The sequence below is a fragment of the Piliocolobus tephrosceles genome, chromosome 5 (assembly GCF_002776525.5).
Source record: "Piliocolobus tephrosceles isolate RC106 chromosome 5, ASM277652v3, whole genome shotgun sequence".
Lineage (NCBI taxonomy): Eukaryota > Metazoa > Chordata > Mammalia > Primates > Cercopithecidae > Piliocolobus > Piliocolobus tephrosceles.
The window spans coordinates 129,345,039-129,365,391 of record NC_045438.1 but is presented as its reverse complement, the minus strand read 5'-3'; the positions used below and the strand labels follow the sequence as shown (position 1 = coordinate 129,365,391).

The window sequence follows — 20,353 nt, the reverse complement described above, 5'->3', positions numbered from 1 at the left end:
ATTTCAAAAAAAAAAAAAAAAAAAAAAAAAGAATGGGTTGGAAAGAAACTGAGGAAAATGAACAAAGTGAGGGAGAAGAAAGGTGGACGACTGGGGAGGGCCCCAAGGGAGTGGAGAGCGACAGCAGCGTGTGGGCTCAGGTAGTCAGGGCTTTCTGTAGGAAGACACCTGCACATCTGCTAGGAGCCACCTGAAGACCAGCACCTGGAGCTTGGATCTCCTAGGTGTGGGTAGCGGGGCAGGGGAGGTGCATGCCAGGTCAGCTGAGGGTTGGGGTGAGGAAGGGAGTGTGCTGCAGTGACACCACCAGCTCCTTGAGGCAGGAGAGGTGACTTTAGTCTCTCCAGAGCCTACCCATGGCATGGGGGAGATAGCACGCATGTGCTAAATGCATCAGTGAATGAATGGATGCAGCTTGATCAGCATGTGGAGCAAGATTCGGTGACCACGCTGTATATCAGGAATGGCTACGTGTCCGTTTATGCTTGAGGCTCCTCACTCTGTAAGTGAAGTCGTTTGGAGACCCCAAATGCCTGCAGCTGCGTGAGAGTATGACGTTCTCAGGACTCGGAGGGAAGTGGGCTTCAGCCACAGGCATGCGGAAGACCACTGTGGTCATACTTCTTGGCTCCCATAGGTGGCAGCAGTGGACAAGCCCAGCTGCTTCCCCGGCCTGGCTTGGCTTGTTCTACATTCTACCCTCACACTGCCTGGGGTCCTGCCTTTCACACCTGCCTGCTCAAAGGCAGCCCCTCCTCCTCTTGCTATTCTAGGATCCAGCTGCTGGACCCACGTCCCTGAGTAGCTGCAGCCTTGGGCAGCTCCAGGATGACACTGAGACCCTGGGAGGCTGGGCTCAGGCTGTGTGTGGCTAAAAGGAAGGGCACCTTCTCTTTTCTTCCTCCAGTTGTGATCGCAGCTTCTCCTCCTGCTGGTCTGGCATCAGAGGCACCGCCATGTTTTCCGAGATTCCTGTAGAAGGAATGTGCCGATGGGATGGTGAGAAAGAAAGGTAAAAGGAAAAGTGTGATATCTGGGCAGATGACAGAGTTCAAGGGCACCCCAGGAAGAAGGGGGCCCCTGTGAGTTCCTTCTGGGGCCTCTTGGTGGCAATCTCTGCTCAGCTGAAAGCCCTGAGAGGAGCGGCTTCCAGGGTTATTGTCCCTCTGCTGTCCCTCCCACTGCCAACATCTGTCACTGGAAGGGAATTCTCCCTCTACTAATCCTTTCACTCTTGAGCTCATTCATTTCCTGTTGAGTCTCCAGAGAAGATGCAAAATAGCATTTCCCCATCCTCTGATAAAGAGCCCTTCAGGACTGAGCACGGTGGCTCATGCCTGTAATTCTAGCACTTTGGGAGGCCTAGGCAGGCAGGTTGCCTGAGGTTAGGAGTTCGAGACCGGCCTGGCCAACATGGTCAAACCCCATCTCTACTCAAAATTCAAAAATTAGCTGGGCGTGGTGGCAGGTGCCTATAATCCCAGCTACTCTGGAGGCTGAGGCAGGAGAATTGCTTGAACCCAGGAGGTGAAGGTTGCAGTGAGCCAAGATCGCACCATTACACTCCAGCTTGGGTAACAAGAGAGAAACTCCATAAGAAAAAAAAAAAAAAGCCCTTCACAAACAAGGAAACCTCTCTAAACCATCTGACATCTTCCTCTGCACAAGTGGAGTGCTGAATTTCCAGCCTCAGAATCGTGTCTCCTGTTTTTCACTCCCTCTGCAGCAGTGGTTCTCAAGCCTGATGAACTCAGGCCATGTTAATTCACAACCCGGGTTGAGCCCAAGCCTTGGTGACGGGACCATGACGGGGCCGGGGGATGGCTGAGGACGTCAGCAGGTATCAGCTGCTGCGCGTGTCTGCGTCCCGCTGATGCCAACCTCTGTCTTCCCCCACGTGACCGCCACTGGTTGCCTGCTCTGGCTAGTGTGCTCATCTGAAGCCGGCTCTCTCTTAGCCCAGAGTATGGGGACTTTTTATTCTCCTAGGAGTCTCTTCGTGGTTGCCCTGCTTTTCTGAGCTCCATAGACAACATCTTAGAAATCACACAGCCCTGCTTTTTACTCCATGTAGGGGAGACTCAGCTATGGTCCACATGCTTCCAGACATGCTCAGACTGATCCTTATAGTATTTATTTGCAATAAGTATTATTACTCTCATTTTACAGATAAGGACATTGAGGTTCAAAGAGGGTAAACTGCCCAAGCTAGGTGGCTAACTTCAGGAACCTTGGATTCAAAAATCCCTTCTATAACATTTCTGACAGAGGGTCATCTGCTTTCTGCTCAAATACTTCCAGGGATGAGGAGCTCACTACTTGGCAGGATAGCACATTTCACGGTGGACAGCTCTGTTTCCTCCTACTTTTGAGCCAAGACATTTCCCACTAACTTCTTTTCACCTCTACTTTGGCTCTTTGGAGCAGCATAGCATATTTTTCTTCTTAATCCGATGGTCCCTTAAATATCTGAACAACAACATCAAAATACCACATGTGTCTGGAACTTTTTTTTTTTTTTTTAAGACGGATTCTTGCACTGTCACCAGGCTAGAGTACAGGGCGCGATCTCCACTCACTGCAACCTCTGCCTCCCAGGTTCAAGCGATTCTCCTGCCTCAGCTTCCTGAGTAGCTGGGAATACAGGTGTGCACCACCACACCCAGCTAATTTTTGTATTTTTAGTAGAAATGGGGTTTTACCATGTTGGCCAGGATGGTCTTGATCTCTTGACCTCATGATCCACCTGCCTCGGCCTCCTAAAGTGCTGTGATTACAGGCGTGAGCCACTGCGCCCAACCCCCCTTTTTTTCTTAGAATGACTCCTGCTCAATCTCTCCCCTGAAGTTTCAGTGACCTGGTTACTTTCCCATTTATCTTAAGTATGAAGCCTAGGTCTGGACATAATACTTCCATAGGTCTGAGAGGTACAGAGTAGAGTAGGGCTCCTCTTACATTTTAAACATTTAAGCTCTATATTTTTGTAGCAGGTGAATTACTAACAACGACCATTTATTGGGGACTTTCTGTGTGCTAAGTTCTGCCAAATTCTACTAGGCACTGGTCGAGGTCCTCTATGTACCCTATTGCTAATTCTCAAAACAACCCTTCAAGGATGGCATTGCCATCTTGTTTCAACTAGATTCTTAGTCTCAGAGAGGGCCGTGGATAACCCAAGGTTACACAGCTGCTAAATAGCAGAGCTGGGACGTGAACCCATTTGTTTTTTTCTGATTCCAAGGAGCTAAATGTTTCTACCAGACAGCCTCCCCAACACTGTTTGTGACTTTTAGTAGCTCTGTCATGGTTGGCCCCTATTAAGCTTGTGGTCAGTTTTAAAACTTGCATGTTTTTTTAATAAGTGATTTTGTCAAAAAGCATTCTGTTTCAGTGTGATTGCCCTTTTGATCCTGAAGGTACCACTTCACATTTATCGGCAGCCTAGCCTGCTGGAGGTCCTTATTCTGTCATGCCATTATTCTTCCCCTTTGACTCCCTTACCCATTTGTTACCTGTGTCTTTTATGTCATTAGCTTATTGATAACTCTGCTAACTGGATCATGGTTCTGTCTGTCATCTTCCAGGTGCCAGTGACTCCCTTTTCCCTGTGTCAATTGCCAACTTTAAATTGACAGGGAGAGCAAGTGTCTTATTTCATTATCTAAACACAGGAAAGGCAGATACCATCGACATCCCACCTGAAGTCCACACTGTCATCTGTGTTCGTGCAATTTACTGGCTCAGATGAGGCAGCCCGCCTGTCCACATCACCCTCAGCCCCCAAGTCTCAGGCACAGGAAGCCCTCAAGGGCAGAGATTGGGGTCCTCCTGCTCTGAGCATCTTCCCCCAGTGCTGTGTTCAGACTCCATGTATAGGGTGCACTCAGTGCCTCGCATGTTTGCTGGTCTTGTCTTCTTTGAAAGTCGTCAGACAGGATAAACTGAAGGAAGTATCTTAACATGAAACTGACAATGGCAGGACTTTCAATGGACAAATTATTTCCTTTTTAAAAAGTTTCAGAAATGGGCCCAGGTATCTTCCAGCCTGCTAAAAAAGTAACACTGTGAATCTCCTTCCTCCTTTTAACACTTTTGTCCCCACCCCAAGGGCACCCCTGAGAAATTCAGTGAAGCCCCCCTCTGCTGTGACTGGCTAGACGTCCTGCTGCAAGCCCAGCATGTGAGAGGCTGCTGGAGGCAGGTGGAGGAAGAGCTGCTGGACTCACACAGGGCCATCTCACCCGGCCAGAAGAGGCGGTCTCCAGGGCTTCGTGAACAGACAGCAGAAGGTAGGAGGGCCGGCCGGGCCGGCCTGCTCTTCCGTATAAAGGCTGCGGTCACCCCATGTGAACGCAGAGCCCCTCTGTAGGAGGCAGGCTCTTGCCTTGCCCCATGGCTGGTTGTCTTTTCCTTGGGCATCTTGCAGGTTCCCCCGCAGGTCACAGAGTCTCAGGTGCCCGGAAGTGTGTGGGGTGTTCAGGAGCCTTAGGCAAGGAGCACATTCTGAATGCCCCTGACACAAGCATGGAATGAAAACATCAGCGCCATCTGAGGAGTCACTGGAGCCCAGTCCCCGCGCAACACCGCTTTCATTCTCACCACCCCAGCTGGCAGACATGGTCACCTCTGCTTCAGTCCGGAAGACCAAGGCTTAGGGTGACTAGGTGGCTTGTGCGATGCCACAAAGCTACCAAATAGCGCCAGGCTTTGGATCCAAGTCTAGTCACTCATCTGCTTATTTAACAAATGTTTATCGAGCATTGACTATGTGTCTGCCTCAGTTCTAGGGGGATTTCAGTGGGGAAGACAGACACTAAAACAACAAATAATTGAGTCTGCAGCATCATGACGGGGATCAGAAGGTGCTATGAGGAAAGACAAAGTGGGGTAAAGAGACAGGATGACAGGGTGGAGGGCTGCCATGCTAGGTAGGGGGGTGAGGGTCTCTAAGCAGGGGGACATTTGAACAGTGGCCTGAATGGAGGGAGGGAACAGGCATGCAGAAATCGGGGCATAGAGTGTACAACAGTAAGTGCAAAGGGCCTGAGGTGTGAGCCTGCTTGCTGCATCTGACAACAATGAGAAGTCCAGGGCACCTGAGCAGTTGGTAGGGGAAATCGTGGTGGGAGCTGAAGTCGGTGAAGAAACTGAGACCTGACCCTGGCAGATCTTGTGAGCCATGGTAAGGACACTGGCTTTGAGAGAGGTGGGAGGCTGGAGTATTTTGAGGAGAGGAATAGGCTCGATCTATTCCTTTGAAAGCTTTTGAGTGTTTTTGTTTTTTGTGTTCTTTTGCTGATCAAGACAAAGCTACTCCAAACTGAACAACAGTTAATGTGGAGGTGGCGCCAGGAAGCTGGGAGTCTGTTGAAAGGGTCTGGGAAAGAAAGCTGGGGCAAAGGACCTTGAGAAGTCAGAATGAGGGCACAGCACACCCCACGACACAGACTACCCATGTTGTCATGACAACCAAATGGGCCTGCTGCCCGAAGTGATGTTTGCTTGGTGCAATGCATTGCAGCCTCACCAGGAGACAGCCTCTGGCTGCTTCTGATGTGTTCTGAGGCTTGGCTCATCAGTAACCTCTGAAGAGAAATAGGGGCTGGGAACTCAAAGGGAACCAAACAAAAGCGACTGAGCAAGAACAGAAGAAGAGGGAGTAGCTACAAAGGGCATTTGAGTTTTGTAGGTCTCCATCCCCACGGGGACTCTGGCCAGGGACAGAACCTCCCACCACCTGACAGGAGGCACAGGGAGCCCTCCTTTCAAGGACAGGATTCTGGCTGGGACAGCAGCACAGGAGGTCACAGTCCCGAGTGGCCTGTGAGGTCACACTGTTCATCTGTGGGGAGGCAGCTGCCTCCAAAGCAGTACAAAAGCAAGAGAAGGGTTTCACTCAGTGGCTGTAGGTCTGAATGGCACACAAGGAAGAAGCCCTGAGCACTCAAACAGTAACTGAAGCTTCGAGTTGGGAGGACGCACAGTCCCAGGCTGACCTTATCTCTGAAGTCACGGGTGTTTTGGAATTAGCCGTGCAAGGACCAGAGGGGCTCTTGCTGGGAAGGGCCAGCCAAGATGTGGACCCCCTCCTTCCTGACATAATTTCTACTGGAAAGTTCTCTGCAACTCCTTGTCCCACTTCCCCATGCCCTCCTCTCTAATGCTCTCTCTCCCACGCAGTTATCTGATGTTTGAAATGTGCAGAATCGTTTCTTTGGTTCAGTGGTTCTCAACTGGGGGTGCACATCAGAATCACTTAAGGAGCTTGTAAAAGCACACAGACAGCTGGGCCCTACTCCAGACCTACTGAGTTAAAATTTGTCGGTAGGGTCCCCTGGTGATTCCGAGGCTCACCCCTTGTTAAGAAACACTGCTTATGGCTTCAAGCCCAGTTTTAATGAAAGTACTCCGTGCAGAAGTTACTGAGAATACAGGCCCTGCAGACATTTAGATAGGATGGTGTGTGGGAGCTAGCATGTCCCCTACATGCCTGCCTGCGTTCTAGACCTTTGGGAGCCACTGTGCTAAAAGTAAAAAGGGCCTCAGGGGTTTGGAACCAGGAAAACACACTCTCTGTAAGGTTGAAACTCCCTGCATCTGGCCCTTGTAGGTGCTTGATAGAATCTGAATAACGATAACCATCGCACAGCTGCTACATGGGTTAGGAACGTCATATGTATTGTCTTGTATAATCTACAACTCCCACTCTAGGTGGGGAAACTGAGCTCTGATAGAGGAAGTAATCTGCCCAGGATGGCGCTGCTAGTAAGCAGAGCTAGGGGGAGAACTGGCTCTGTCTGATTTCAAAGCTGGTGCCCTTTCCTCTGTAAGGGATTCCAATAATGAAGGAAGCCACAGGGCAGATGATTGAAGTCTGTATTGACTCATTGTTGGTATTTGAAGGTGTTGCTCTTTTCCATGAATGCCTTTCAGATCTGGGTTGGGGCTGAGAGAAAGTCTTAGTGTCTTCCCCTGGTGCTGGCCTGTGATGTCTGACCTTTAATAACCGAAATCCATGACCTGTGCCCCAATCCCACATGGCATTTGCAGCTTGCCTGCTGGGTGTGAAGAGCTATCTACCTGCGCTCCAGGGTCAGCCCACAGAATACCCACAGCCGGCCTGTTCCATGCCCTTGGCTGGACTAGGAATCTTAAAAAGGATGATGTTGAAATTTCCGACCATTCACCAAAGCCAAAAGGGGCCCTCTGGGCTTCTGTAGAGCAAAGGCTGTGGGGCCCACATGGCCATTGCCTAGCCAGTGCCCTGCGTGGGAAGGGGTGGTGAGTTATGTGGCTCTACCATGGCAGATAAGACATCAGAGCCAGGAGGCACTCCAGCTGGTCGTCTTGGCCATCCAACTATCCAATTAATGATTCATTTGCTGAATACCCACTCTGGGCCTCCTTGGGGCTCAGCTGTCTCACAACCATAGATCATTTCAGCCTCACCTTGTTCGAGAAGTCAAAGTGTCTATTCTTATGGAGATTGATGGTGTTCATAGCTCAATTACCACAATGGTCAGCAGCTCAGAGGCAGATTCTGGCTTCCCAATCAGACTACTGCCTGTTTAATGGCTCAAATTTATTATCAGCTGGAGCCGTCACATGCCGACGGGTGCTCAGTGCTGCCATCCATCCTGGTGTTGATTTTGTAATACCTTAGCGGCCCCAGGCATGCCCAGATTTAAGGGTGTGCTGAATGACCCTGCGATACATGGCTGTGCCCGATAATTTCTTGGGCACACTCACCCACACCGCCACAGGCCCTGCGCTCACTGCCACTGCCTTCCCTTCAGGAAGAGCACGGCACTCTGTGAGAAGATAAATGGCTGTACTTTAGTACAATCAGGAATGTGCCAGATGCCTGCTTGTAGCAAAATCCAGGCCCTGACAGTCCCCTCATAGAAGGTCGTCCACCATCTCTTCCTGTGTGAGTAATCTTCTCTGCTATGAGTGTGGGCCTCTGCCCAAGGTTGTCCCCCGGGATGGCGGCCTCTCTCCTTGAGATCTGCTCCTTCTCACCACCATGTTCTCTGTGGAGGAGGCAGACCATAAAGTCAGAGGGTCAGCGTGCACTAGGGTCAGTCGGCAATATAAAGGAGACCCTAGGGCCATACGCCATACACAGGGAAGACATTCCTAGTCTTATTACTGCTTGAACTTGGCATGGATCCCATTTGTGGTCACCTCTGTTCAAATGGGATCTCTCTCATCTCTCTCCACCACTCCTTCTGCTGGAACCCCAGATACATCTTTTTGTTACTGGTCTGCATTTCTCTTATCACCACCACTAAGAGCCTGGCACGGTGATTTCTGGGTCTGACCCACAAGGTCCCCCTTTTGCCCTGGCACACAGCACCTCTCCCAGCCTGCCCCTCCACGGGCAGCCTTCCAGTCCACTGTGACTTTCTCACTCCTCCACTGGAAGTGTGCTTGAAGTTCTGAACTCAGGTTTCTCTCAAAGCTTTGAGTACCTTGGCAGTTCTCCCTCCTGTCGCTTTAGCCTCATGGACTTGTGACCATATGGCTCAGTGCAGTGGCTTCTCAGAGACCTTAGCAGGAAACCTGCCATGCCTACAATCCAGCTGCATCTTTATCGCACTGGAGCAGCCAGGGGCAGTGTTCTCAGGACACGTATGATCTTTTGGGGAGAGCAGTTTTTCTTGCACCTGTAAGAGCCAGCACAGGCCTTCTTCCTATGAAAACCTCTAATGAAGATGGTTAGTAGGGTTCCATCAATTCTCTTGACTGGCTAATTAGAGAAATTTCAGGAGTTTTTAAAATTGAGTTGCGGATCCTTCATAAAGCTGTCTCCCTGTACTTTTGGAAAACATACCTGCTACTACTAGCCAATTTGTAAATTCATCCTTTCATTTGGCAATAATTTATCATCTATTGGAGTCAAAAGTGAGTTCTGAGACAGACCACACAGTAGAACTGGCACATTTTCAAAGTGAAATGGCGAGAGCTGGCTAGACAATCCAAACACTCACACCAGCATTTGAAAAGGGCCAAAATAAATGTTTGACGAGAATTCCTTGAAAAAGAGCAAGCAGTTTGCCTAAGCCTACCTCCTCTCCCTCCTTGGGTGTGGTGTGTGTGGAGAGGCATCTTCCTCCCTCAGGGACAGTGAGGGAGCCTGAGAGACCACGCAGAAAGTTTGCTGAGAATTCTCAGGGATCTGTGTGGGTGTTGGGGGTAGCGGGCAAGAAGGCCAGAGAGCACTACTGTCTGATTTTTCTTCAGGAGCTCTAGAGGGTGGGGAATGGGCTGATGATCTGCTAGCGGTAAGAGTAGGGTTACTACTGTGTTTCTGTTGACCCAACATGGGCTATAAGCACAGAAGAGAGGCAGGTTAGGGGCACTTTGGATCAGTGGCATGCTGGTAAGTGTTTAACAACCAGCTCTCTGGAAGAAAAAAGCCCTGATTTTCAGTGTTTGCCAATTTTGGGGGTGCAAATACTCCTGTTCAGTCTACCAACATGTTGTTCCTGAATCTGGAGTTGGGGAAAAACACACACAATCAGCCCTTGTGAGCCAGTGGGAGCTGGCTCCAGCCCGCCTCTGAGCTCCTCTACCGCAACACTTGACACTTACATTCTTTCTCACGGGGCCACCAGAGGGGCAATGGGAACGCAGGAGAAGGGAACTTGGAGGCGGGCAACCTGGGGGTGGTAGGCTGGGCCTATTCCTAGCCCATTGGCTTCTCCACCCTCTTTTACCTTCCTTACACCCTCTGTCTGGGCTCCCCAAGTGGGGAACAGCAGCAAGCAACTGGAGGGTAGGAGGAGAGAGTGGCCAAGCTGTTTCTTCATGGGAGACATCTCTGCGGGGTCACAGGCTGGACACATGACTTGACTGAAGGTCACAGTATCAGATGGCGAGGGCCTTTCTGCACAGCCCTGACAGTTTTTAAATTCCAGTGACTTCTCCCTGTCTTGTCCAGGCCTAGGGACAGCAATGCTTCCTGCTTTGCCGCAGTGACTATCTCTGGGGTGCTCTCCCTTGCAGTTTCCCTACACTCTGCTTATGCCTCTGTAGGTAGGTCTTTATCCAATTATCTTCACAGCGTCTCATCTGAGTGCTGACATCTGCTTCCTGTTAGGACTCTGACCCATATAGGTTCAAACTGGGTAAGGAACTGTCCAGTAAGGCACATTCCCTTAAGTTAAGGGACCTGCTGGTGAAGGACCTCCAGAGACCCATGAAAGCACCCCAAATTAGGAAGAGTCTGCTTTGAATATCTACCAGGCCCAGAGAGTCCAAGGCCACATTACAGCAGAACCATTCAAGTGAGATTTTACCAACAGCCCTTCCTCCCTTTCTTCATTCCTCTAATCCCTTCTTGAGGAAATTGAGCCTTAGCAGGCTGAGGAAGGGATGGAGTTAGAAAGACAGAAGCTGATGACTATTTCCCTCTCCTCCTGACAGTTGGCCTGAGTTGGGGTAAGGGAGAGAAGTCTTATCTCTTGGTGAAATTGGAATTATTAAGATTGCAATTACAATATAAAATGACTAGTCTTTTTGGTTTGTAATTAGTAATGAATGACCAATTCAGTTATGGGGTTGATCAATTTCCATCCAGGGGCAGAGGAAGAACTTTCCCTCCTATGAAGATGGAAAGAGACGGTGAGAGAACAACAAATAACTAACCTTCAGGGCACTTCCCTGTATCACTCATGTCAGGCACACCACCGACAGCTATTAAGTCCCTACCAAAAATCAGGATGCTCCTGGAGAAGAAAATAAGTGGTAAATTTTCTGTTTTCACCTTTAAGTAAAACGATCCTGACATAAATGGTAGTGAGGAGAATCAAGATTAATCAGAATTGAATTGGGATTCACTTTTTACCACGATTTCTATCACAAGGATTCCACTAAAAAAGTAATTTTTATGTGATCTATGAAGCCTTGGAATCTAATCCTTCATAGAGTTCTGGGAATTATTATAAACCCTTGCAAACACAAAAAGTTCAGAGAATGATATAAATAACACCCATGTACTGACTATATTTTGAAATATCTAAATGGTTTTCTGCAGTTTCATTTTTTAATTTTAAACAGAACATTACAGAATTGGTAAAAGCATCCTCCACAATTCACTACCCTTTCTCCTGGGCAGGCTCCTGGCTCTTTACAACAGCTCCCTCATGATTTCCCAAAGAGACATCAGGATTTACAAAGTACCACTTAAAGCTTTCTATTGGTTATTTAGCACCCATCATTTGTATTTCAGCACAGCCAACCTTGGTTTCCTGTTGGTTGGTCTTTCCCAAACTAATCATCACCTTCTCTGGGGAGATGGGAAAGACTTACCCAACTCCATTACACATGCAACAGAACTGTTCCTAGGAAACACCGAAGCCTTTCTGGGTCCAAGATTTGCCAAGCACAGATGGCGATTTTCATCATGTGTAAAGGAAAAAGAGGACAGATGGAGGGGCCAGCCATAATACATTCTAGTCTAGCAGATGAGATGCAGAGGCTAGAATTTTGTCTTCTATATGTTTGGTCAAATGCTTAATTTGCTCAAAGCAGCACCTATGATTTCTGCACATTTGCATGATGAAAAAAAAATGGCTCTGACAACTGGTAACAAGATCATCTGGGATCAGTGCTTGAAGGAATAGACAGCCCCTTCTTGGATGTGATTGTGTTTTTTTTTTTTTTTGCAAGAAAGAGTGATCAGTGGTGTCTGTGAGTAAATATGGCTAGAGCAGTGTAGTAACTGTGTCTTATGGAGGCCTTCAGTGGTGCTGATGGCCCACAGCCATGGTCAGCTCTGTGGCAAGGAGTCTGAAATTGTCTCTGTTTGCTGATGACTTGAATTTATATATAGAAAACCCTAAAGACTCAACCAAAAAACTTTTGGTTGATAAGTGAGTTCAGTAAAGTTGCAGGATACCAAATCAGCATATAAAAGCCAGTAGCATTTCTATATACTAACAACAAACTATCCAAAAGAGAAATTAAAAAAAAAATCCATTAATGATAGCAACAACAAAAAACCCCAAAGAACAAACAAACAAACAAAAATTGGGTGTAAATGTAACTAAGGAGGTATAATTGAAAACTACAAAACACTGATGAAAGAAATGGAACAAAACCCACAGATAAATGGAAAGATATACTGTATTCATGGATTTGAAGAATTAATATTGTTAAAATATTCATAGTACCCAAAGCAACACACAGATTCAATGCAATCCTTATGAAAACTCCAATGTTATTTTTTACGGAAATAGAAAAAAAATCCTAACATTCATCTGGAACCACAATAGACCTTCAATAGACAAAGTAATCTTGAGCAAAAGTAACAGAGCTGGAGGCATTACACTCTTTGTTTTAAAAATATACTACCAAGCTATAGTAATCAAAACAGCAGGGCACTGTGATAAACAGACACATTGACCAATGCAACAGGAGAGAAAGCCCAGAAATAAACCTACATATTTATGGCCAGTTGATTTTTGACCAAGGTGCTAAGATCATACAATGGGGAAACAACAGTCTCTTCAATAAAAGGTGTTGGTAAAACTGGATATCCACATGCTCAAGAATAAAATTGGATCCCTATCTCAAACCATTTAGAAAAATTACCTCAAAATAGATGAAAGACTTAAATATAGATCTGAAACTGTAAAACTACCAGAAAAAAACATAAGGGGAAAAGTTCAACAACACTGGTCTAGGCAATGATTTTTTGGCTATGACCCTGAAAGCATAGACCACAAAACAAACATGGACAAATTGGATTATATCAGACTAAAAAGCTTTTGCATAGCAAAGGAAACAATCAACAGACTAAAGAGATAACTCGGAGTGGAAAAAAACTATTTGCAAACCATACATCTGATAAAGGGTTTATATTCAAAATATACAATGGACTCAAACAACTCAACAGCAAGAAAACAAATAACCCAATTTAAAAAATGGGCAAAGGACCTGAATGGATATTTCTCTAATGAAGACAAACAAATGGCCAACAGGTTCATGAGAAAATGCTCGACATCCCTAATCATTAGGGAAATGCAAATTAAAATCACAATAAGATATCACCTCACACCTGTTAAAATGGCTATAAGAAAGATGAAAGATAAGTGCTGGTGAGGATATGGAGAAACGGGAACCCTTGTACACCATTGGTGGAAATGTAAATTAGTACAGCTGTCATAGAAAACAGTATGGAGGTTGTTCAAAATACTAAAATAGAACCACCATGTGATCCAGCAACCTTGGTTCTGGGTATATATCTGAAGGAACTGAAATCAGTATGTTGAAGAGATATCTGCATTTCCAGGTTCATTGTAGCATTGTTCACAATAGCCAAGACATTGAATCAATTCATCAATGGATGAATGGCTAAATAAAATGTGGTATATATACACAATGGAATACTATTAACCCTTAAATGAGAAGGAAATTCTGTCATGTCCAACAACGTGAATGAAACTGGAGGACATTAGGCTAAGTTAAATAAGCCAGGCACAGAAAGACAAATACTGCATGATCTCACTTATGTGAGAATCTGAAGTAGTTGAACTCATAGAAATAGAGCCTAGAATGGTGGTTACCAGGGGTGGGAGGTCAGGAGAGGGAGATGTTGGTTAAAGGGTACAAAGTTTCAATTAGACAGGAGGAATGTTTTTGAGATCTATTGCACAGCAGGGTGACCACAATGAGTAATAATGGACATTTCAAAATTGCTGGGAGTAAATTTCAAATGTCTCACCACAAAAAAAAATCTGGGTAAGTGTGGCAATGAATATGTTAATTAGCTTGATTTAAACATTCCACATTGTATATATATATCAAAACATCACAATATACCCCCTATATATATAATTATGGCTTTTCATTTAGAAATAATATTAAGACAAGCAAACAAAAATACCAAAAGTGGTTGAGTAATGAATGACAAATTTGCGCTCTCTGCTTCAGCTGGGACATTGATCGCCTGCCCTTGGACGTTGGCACTCTGGCACTCAGGCCTTTGCACTCAGACTGGGACTTAAATTTTTGGCTGCCCTGGTTCCCAGGCCTGCAGGTTTGGACTAGAACTACACTAGAACTACAGCTAAACTTTCCTAGGCCTGCAGCTTGCAGATGGCAGATCATAGGATTTCTCAGCCTCCATGCTGAGTGAGCCAATTCCTTATAATAAATCTCTCTCCATGCATCAATATATTTTCTATTGGTTCTGCTTATCTGGACAACCCTGAGTACTACACAGGGTGAATGCTCTTTTTGCTAAACCACAGTTGCTATTACAAGCTGACACCAGGGCTGACATACAGTCTTCCTCTGCTCTCCAGAATGGTTGGTGCCGGAGCCTTAAACCACTCAATGGGTCTGAACCCTTGGCAGTTGGGAACTGGCAGGGAAACGGTGAGGGGGCTCCTCCTCACTCCCAGCCTTTCCTTTGAGCATGGAAATTTGGCTAAGGACCTCATGTCACTGAAGCTGGCCCTATATTCACAAGCAACTGTGGATTAGAATTAAGTGGTGAGACATTGTTGGTTTTACAGAGTTACCTGAATTCTTTTGGAACCAACTGAGATGTCATCTCAGCCTTAGGGGGCAGCTGCATCCTTTATATCCTGCCATATTTCAAGGAGTCAACAATTTTATTTATTTTATTTATTTATTTCTCCTTATTTCAAGGAGTCAACAATGAAAACATCTGTAATCCATCCAAGCCCTCCCACGTCTCCGCACCAAGGTTGCGAGTGTTTCCTGCATGTCTGAAGGAAGCCTGCATTCACAGAGGTAATACTGTGCCGCTTGAGGGCTGTGGAGTGCTAGGGATTCATTTGTTCATTCAACAAGCAGTCAGTGAATGCCAGCTAAGCCTCGGGAGCTGTGCCCGGTACCGGGCTATCATCTGGTCCAACCACGTCATTTTACAGATGTGGAAACCTAAGCGCAGAGCCCCTCAGCTGCCTGGCTCATCTTTAAGGCCAAAATGTGAGTCCTAAGTCTCACTCATTCATTCAATAAGCACTTAACGGAGAACCAACTGTGTGACGGTCACTGTGCTTGGTGTTGGGGAAAGAAAGACGCTCTGTCCAGTGGGGGAGCCACAGACTAATCATCACCGTCTAGTGTGACGAGCTGCACCACAGAGGGATATGCAGAGTTCTGTGTGAGCCCAGAGGGAGCTGAGACAGCTCTGGGGAGGGGACATTTGGACTATCTGACTTTGGAAATGTTTTAAACAGAGCTGTGATATCGGAAGAAAGAAGCTGTACTAAAAGCTGCAGAACTCTTTCTTCAAATATAAGCTTAATGGAAAAAAAAAAAAGATCTGAAGTTGTTTTGGTTGAATTTGAGTGGGCGAATCCCAAAGCTGCGCTGTTTGCACAGTGGCTGTCCTCACTCTTGCCTCGTAGTTCTGAAGGGGCTGTAGAGAACATGTAGGTTGCACAGAGTATATTTTGCAGACCACTGGGCTAGAGGATGCTGGAAAGCCCCCTTCGGTCTTTCTTTTCTTTTTTTTTAAATTTGCTCTGTCTCCTAGGCTGTAGTACAGTGGCATGATCATTGCTCACAGCAGTCTCAACTTCAAGGAATCTTCCCACCTCAGCCTCCCAAGTAGCTGGGACTACAGGTGTGTGCCATTGTACCTGGCTAATTTTTACATCTTCTGTAGAGATGAGGTCTCTCTATGCTGCCCAGGCTGGTCTCCAACTGCTGGCCTCAAGTGATTCTCCTGCCTTGGCCTCCCAAAGTGCTGAGATTACAGGCATGAGCCACTGTGCCTGCCCTCCCCACCGCCCATCCCTCCATCGTCCCCATATCCCCATCCCCCTCATCCCGCCCCCCATCCCCCCGCCCCCATCCCTGTTTCAGTTCTGTCTCAATCAGTGGTTCCTCTCCACAACCTTGGATTCCCAGTTTCACACACTGGATCATGCTAGGTGCTCAGTGAAGTCTGGGGAATAAATGGTTGACAGTCTGGCCTTTTGCTTTCTCTGAAATTTGTTGTTGCTAGGTGCAGAACTCCAAAAAGCATTTCAGAACTAAGTGTTCACCAATTTTACATCAAATGGAAGAAGGTGGCATCAACAGCCGAGGCCTGTCTTTGAAAAACAACAGGGATGCCACAAGAGGTCACTGCAGGAATGCCGGTTGCGGGAAAAGAGCCCTCTCAGATGACGCAGTAAAACAGGGAGCCAGCAGCTTCAGAGCCTCTCTCTAACCATAAGGCCCTTGCAGGGGACTCAGAGCTGCCTCTGCCTGATTTCCCAGGTCAGGTAGTGAAACACCAGCCAGTGGCAATCTCAGGGCCCCAGGTGGCATCACAGTCGATTGGCTTGTTCTTGGGGGCTGCTTTTGTTCAAGGAGATCTTTGTTCCTGGGGCAGTGAGAAGAGGGAGGAGGGAGGTGGGAAGAGGGGTAGTGCCCAAGAGGTGGTATTCGTGGGGGAATCTCAGCCATCCTTTGGAACTTGCTGATCTTCAGTTTGTGGGTATTTTCTTTTTTTAATTAATACTATCAGTATAACTATCTTCTACAACAGTATATGAAACATGCCTGCAGTCGAGGAAATGGGATGTTCCAGTAAGCTCTGTTTTCACAGAAGTTGGGTCAAGGGTAAGCAGAGAAGCGTAAATGTAGAGAAACCCCCACCCCACACACAAACACACAAACCACACACACATATAACACATACAACATATCCATACCACAAACACACCACACACACACACAAACCACACACATACACACCACACATGCAAACACAAAACACACATACAACATATCCAACACACCACATACACACACACCACATGCCACATATACATACATACAACACATCCACACCGCACACATACCGCATATACACATACACACAACACATATCCATACCACATACACACACACCACATGCCACATATATACACCACACACATACATACACAACAGACACACATATACACACACCCCAACTAACCCAAACTATTTCCCACTCTTCTCTGTGGTTCAGAATCCTGCCCATTCCTCAAGACTCAGCCCAGGCCTGTGATCTTGGTGACAACCCCCCAGGGCCACTCCTCCTGGTAAGAATGGAAAGTTCTCATGGCCTGTCCCTCTCACCTGACATGTTTCACATGCTGTTTGGTAGTGTGACGTATCTTTTAAATTTTAACTACAGGCACCTGTTAAGGGTTTTGACTGAACCGAACAAGATCCAGCCCTGATCAAATATTGCTCAGAAGAGATATTTGAGAGAGAGGCCACAGCCCACGTTCCTGGGGCTGGATTCTTCTAGTTTTAGTCATGCTCTGTGTGGCCATCAGAAAGCCGAGTACCTGGATCCTATTATCTTGGCCGCTCACATAAACGCTTTCAGTGAGTTATGCTTTAATGTCAGGCTTCTAGCTTTTATAGAGGGTCGATACAAGAATCATCTGGTTGAATAACATTTTGGTATCTTTTGTAAAACTGTAGTTGAAGACATCGTTCACTGTGTCACTCAGTGTCCTTTATACAAGGATCCACACGGTAAATTCTGGCTTGTATTTAGTTCCAGGAAGAAATTCTATTTTCTGCAGATAAATTAGTTAGTATGCTTCCTGCTGTCAGAAAATGAAAACTATGTAACTCTGGGTGCCTCTTTTTTTGCTTAGCAGCTAGACAAGAGAGAGCCAAATTTATTGCCTGTGTGCTGTAATTTGCTCAGCTGTGGAGTCCAAAAGCACTTATGCCTTCTACTTCTTTTAAATGGACTTATTTTATTTTATTTTATGCTCAAATGTCTCATTGTGCTTTTGCAGAAATGTGTGACTCTGGAAGTCACCTGGGGAAGCACTCATTTGGCCATTGACTTGGCCTATTTATTGCTTGTGCTGGCTGCTAGGGATGCGAAGATAAATTTGACTGCACCCACGTTTCCTGGAGCTCACATTTTAGCATGGAGAATATATATGGAAATAAATAATTACAAAATAGGGTTGGTGCCTTAACGGAGACCCATGAGGCGGAGGCAAAAGCAGACTTGGGGAGAAGGGGTCAGGGAAGGCTTCATGGAGGAGGTCAAGGTTGAATTAGTTTTGTGACTACAGTGGGAAGAGGACAGTGAATGGAAAAATGTAGGTCACTGAATCTGATACTTAAAAAAAGGAGTTGTGTTTTTATGCATATGCCAACTCATCCTGGTTAGACTGGAAACTCTTTGAGGACAGGCACTGGATACAGCCCTCTGTGGATTCCATGATGCCTGGCAAAGTGCTAAAGGCAGTGCAGTGTGATGGTTGGAGCACTGCTCTGGACCCAGGCTGCTGGCCTTGCATCCATAGCTGAGCAAAGTTAGGCAGGTTTCCTTAACCCCTTTGGGCCTTAACTGTAAAGTGAGCATAATAGTAACATCTACGTCATGGGGATGTGAGCATTAAAGAGGAAACCCATGTAGAGAACTCAGTAACATGCCTGGCACATGGTAAAGTACTGAAGAAGCATTTGCTGATTAGTCTCATCTGCGTTATCAACAATACTAAATCATTTGGGATCGATAGTACAGTAAAGTGGTAAAAACACACACAACTGAATTCAGCAAAGCACTAGCTGAATCTAGTTAAGTTAGTATCATTTCCAAATGATGCCTGATTTAAAAATAACATTGTTCTATTGTTTCCTGAAACAGTGTGTGGGAGTCAGCCCTCCTCTGAGACCTGATGATGTTCTTAGAAATGGTTGAAATTTGTCTTAAAAGACACCCCCAGCTCTGACCGTCACATCTAGGGAGCTCACAGGGCCCAATACTTCTTCAGCCTCCTTTTTGTCTTCATTAGCTCTCCTGTTCACTAAGTTTTAAAAGGACCAGGATTTGGTAGATGTTTATGCTTCCTGGTGTATCTTGGGTGAGTCATAAATGAAGAAAGAACCATAGTCTTGATTTTCAGCCAAGAAAGTGTAGAAATCCTCATAAAAGCACATGCACAGTCATGCATGCATGCACACACACACACACACACACACAGCCTTGAAAGGGCCATCCATATGCCATTGGTGTGGTAGCAAATGTTTAACAGCCACTCTCTGGGAAAAAAAAAAGTCCCATTTATAATACTTGCCAATATCCTTGGTGTAAATATTTCCAGCATGGCTGATTTTAAGCCACCAGGGTGATGTTGCTAAATGTGGATTTGGGAAGAGAGGCACAGCAGCCTCTCATCATCATGCAGTGTTCCCACCACACAGATACAGTGGACACAGATCACTTCAAAAGCACAGATAATAACACAGTGTAGTAAATTAGGAAGTGGTGAATTTTGAGTACTTGTTACCTTTGTTTCTTAATATAACTTATTTAATCATAAACTTACCTAATTTAATTTTAATCACATCTTTGTTTAAAAATGGCTCCCCAAATTCCTGGAGTATTAACAATTTATGCTTTTATGGACTGAGCCAGCTCAGCACACCACTGGGAATGGCTTATCATCATCCATAGATGACTTCTTCCAAATGGTGCCTCTCACATCACCACTACATCTTTGTTCCTTTGGGATATGGAATTGCCTTTATAGAAATTTCCCTGGGCACACATCTACTTACACATCCAGAGACATATTCTTATGCAAAAAATATAAGAAAAACTCTCTTGATCCAACTTGCTCATCACCCTTCCCCACAACAAACCCAAACCAATCATACCCACACTTTCATGAAAGCATAGGAACATGTAGGCAAAAGAAAGAAACAGTAACAGAGGAAATGCTAAGAATGGAGAGCGAGAGAAAGTGAAAAGAAGCAGACAAAGGGAACAGAATGAAAAGGGTGACAGTAGTACAAGATACACAAAAAAGACAGAAATGAAAGGGGGTGTACCACGGAGTCACTTCCTTACTCTTAGATCTGAAGCCTGAATTATAAAACATCAGGGAATCCAAATATACTGAGTAGGCTGCCTTTACTCTTATAGGAGTCCTCTGTCCTAGCCTTCAGCCCAACTGCTAGGCTGAAGGGTGAGGGTTAAGGTTCTATAAACAATCTGTCTTGAGAGGTTTCTCTCAATGAGGAGACTTCCCATCTGTAATGTGGCCACCTGGGACACACAAGCTCTGGCAGTTCCAAATCTCCATCAGACAACCTCCTAAGGAATTTGGATGGCAACATGGCATTTAATCTCAGAATGGCAGCTGGGAGATGTTAACACTTCTTCTCTAATTGGGATAGTATGCTTTTAAAATAAATAGGTATTTCAAATACTCTTAATTAGACTTCCAGCCAAAGTGCTTTCCGTTTGAAGTTTGCTGATTACTTCAGGCAAAGTTAGGCGCTGCTGAACCTGACACCTGCTGTAATTCAGAAGACTCCCAGAGAGATGAGCAGAGGAATTAAGGCACAA

At 46.0% G+C, this 20,353-nt stretch overlaps 1 protein-coding gene across 2 annotated transcripts in view; it reads right to left on the bottom strand.

Moving 5' to 3' along the window:
* The window catches only part of LOC113219905 (kinesin-like protein KIF6), a 95,507-nt gene that overhangs the window by 26,125 nt on the left and 49,029 nt on the right, over positions 1–20,353 (bottom strand). For both annotated transcript variants that reach the window (XM_026448106.2, XM_026448107.1), the window contains exon 4: positions 888–972. In XM_026448106.2, coding sequence (XP_026303891.1) covers positions 888–972 — 85 coding nt within the window. The remainder of the gene's footprint in view (positions 1–887; positions 973–20,353) is intronic.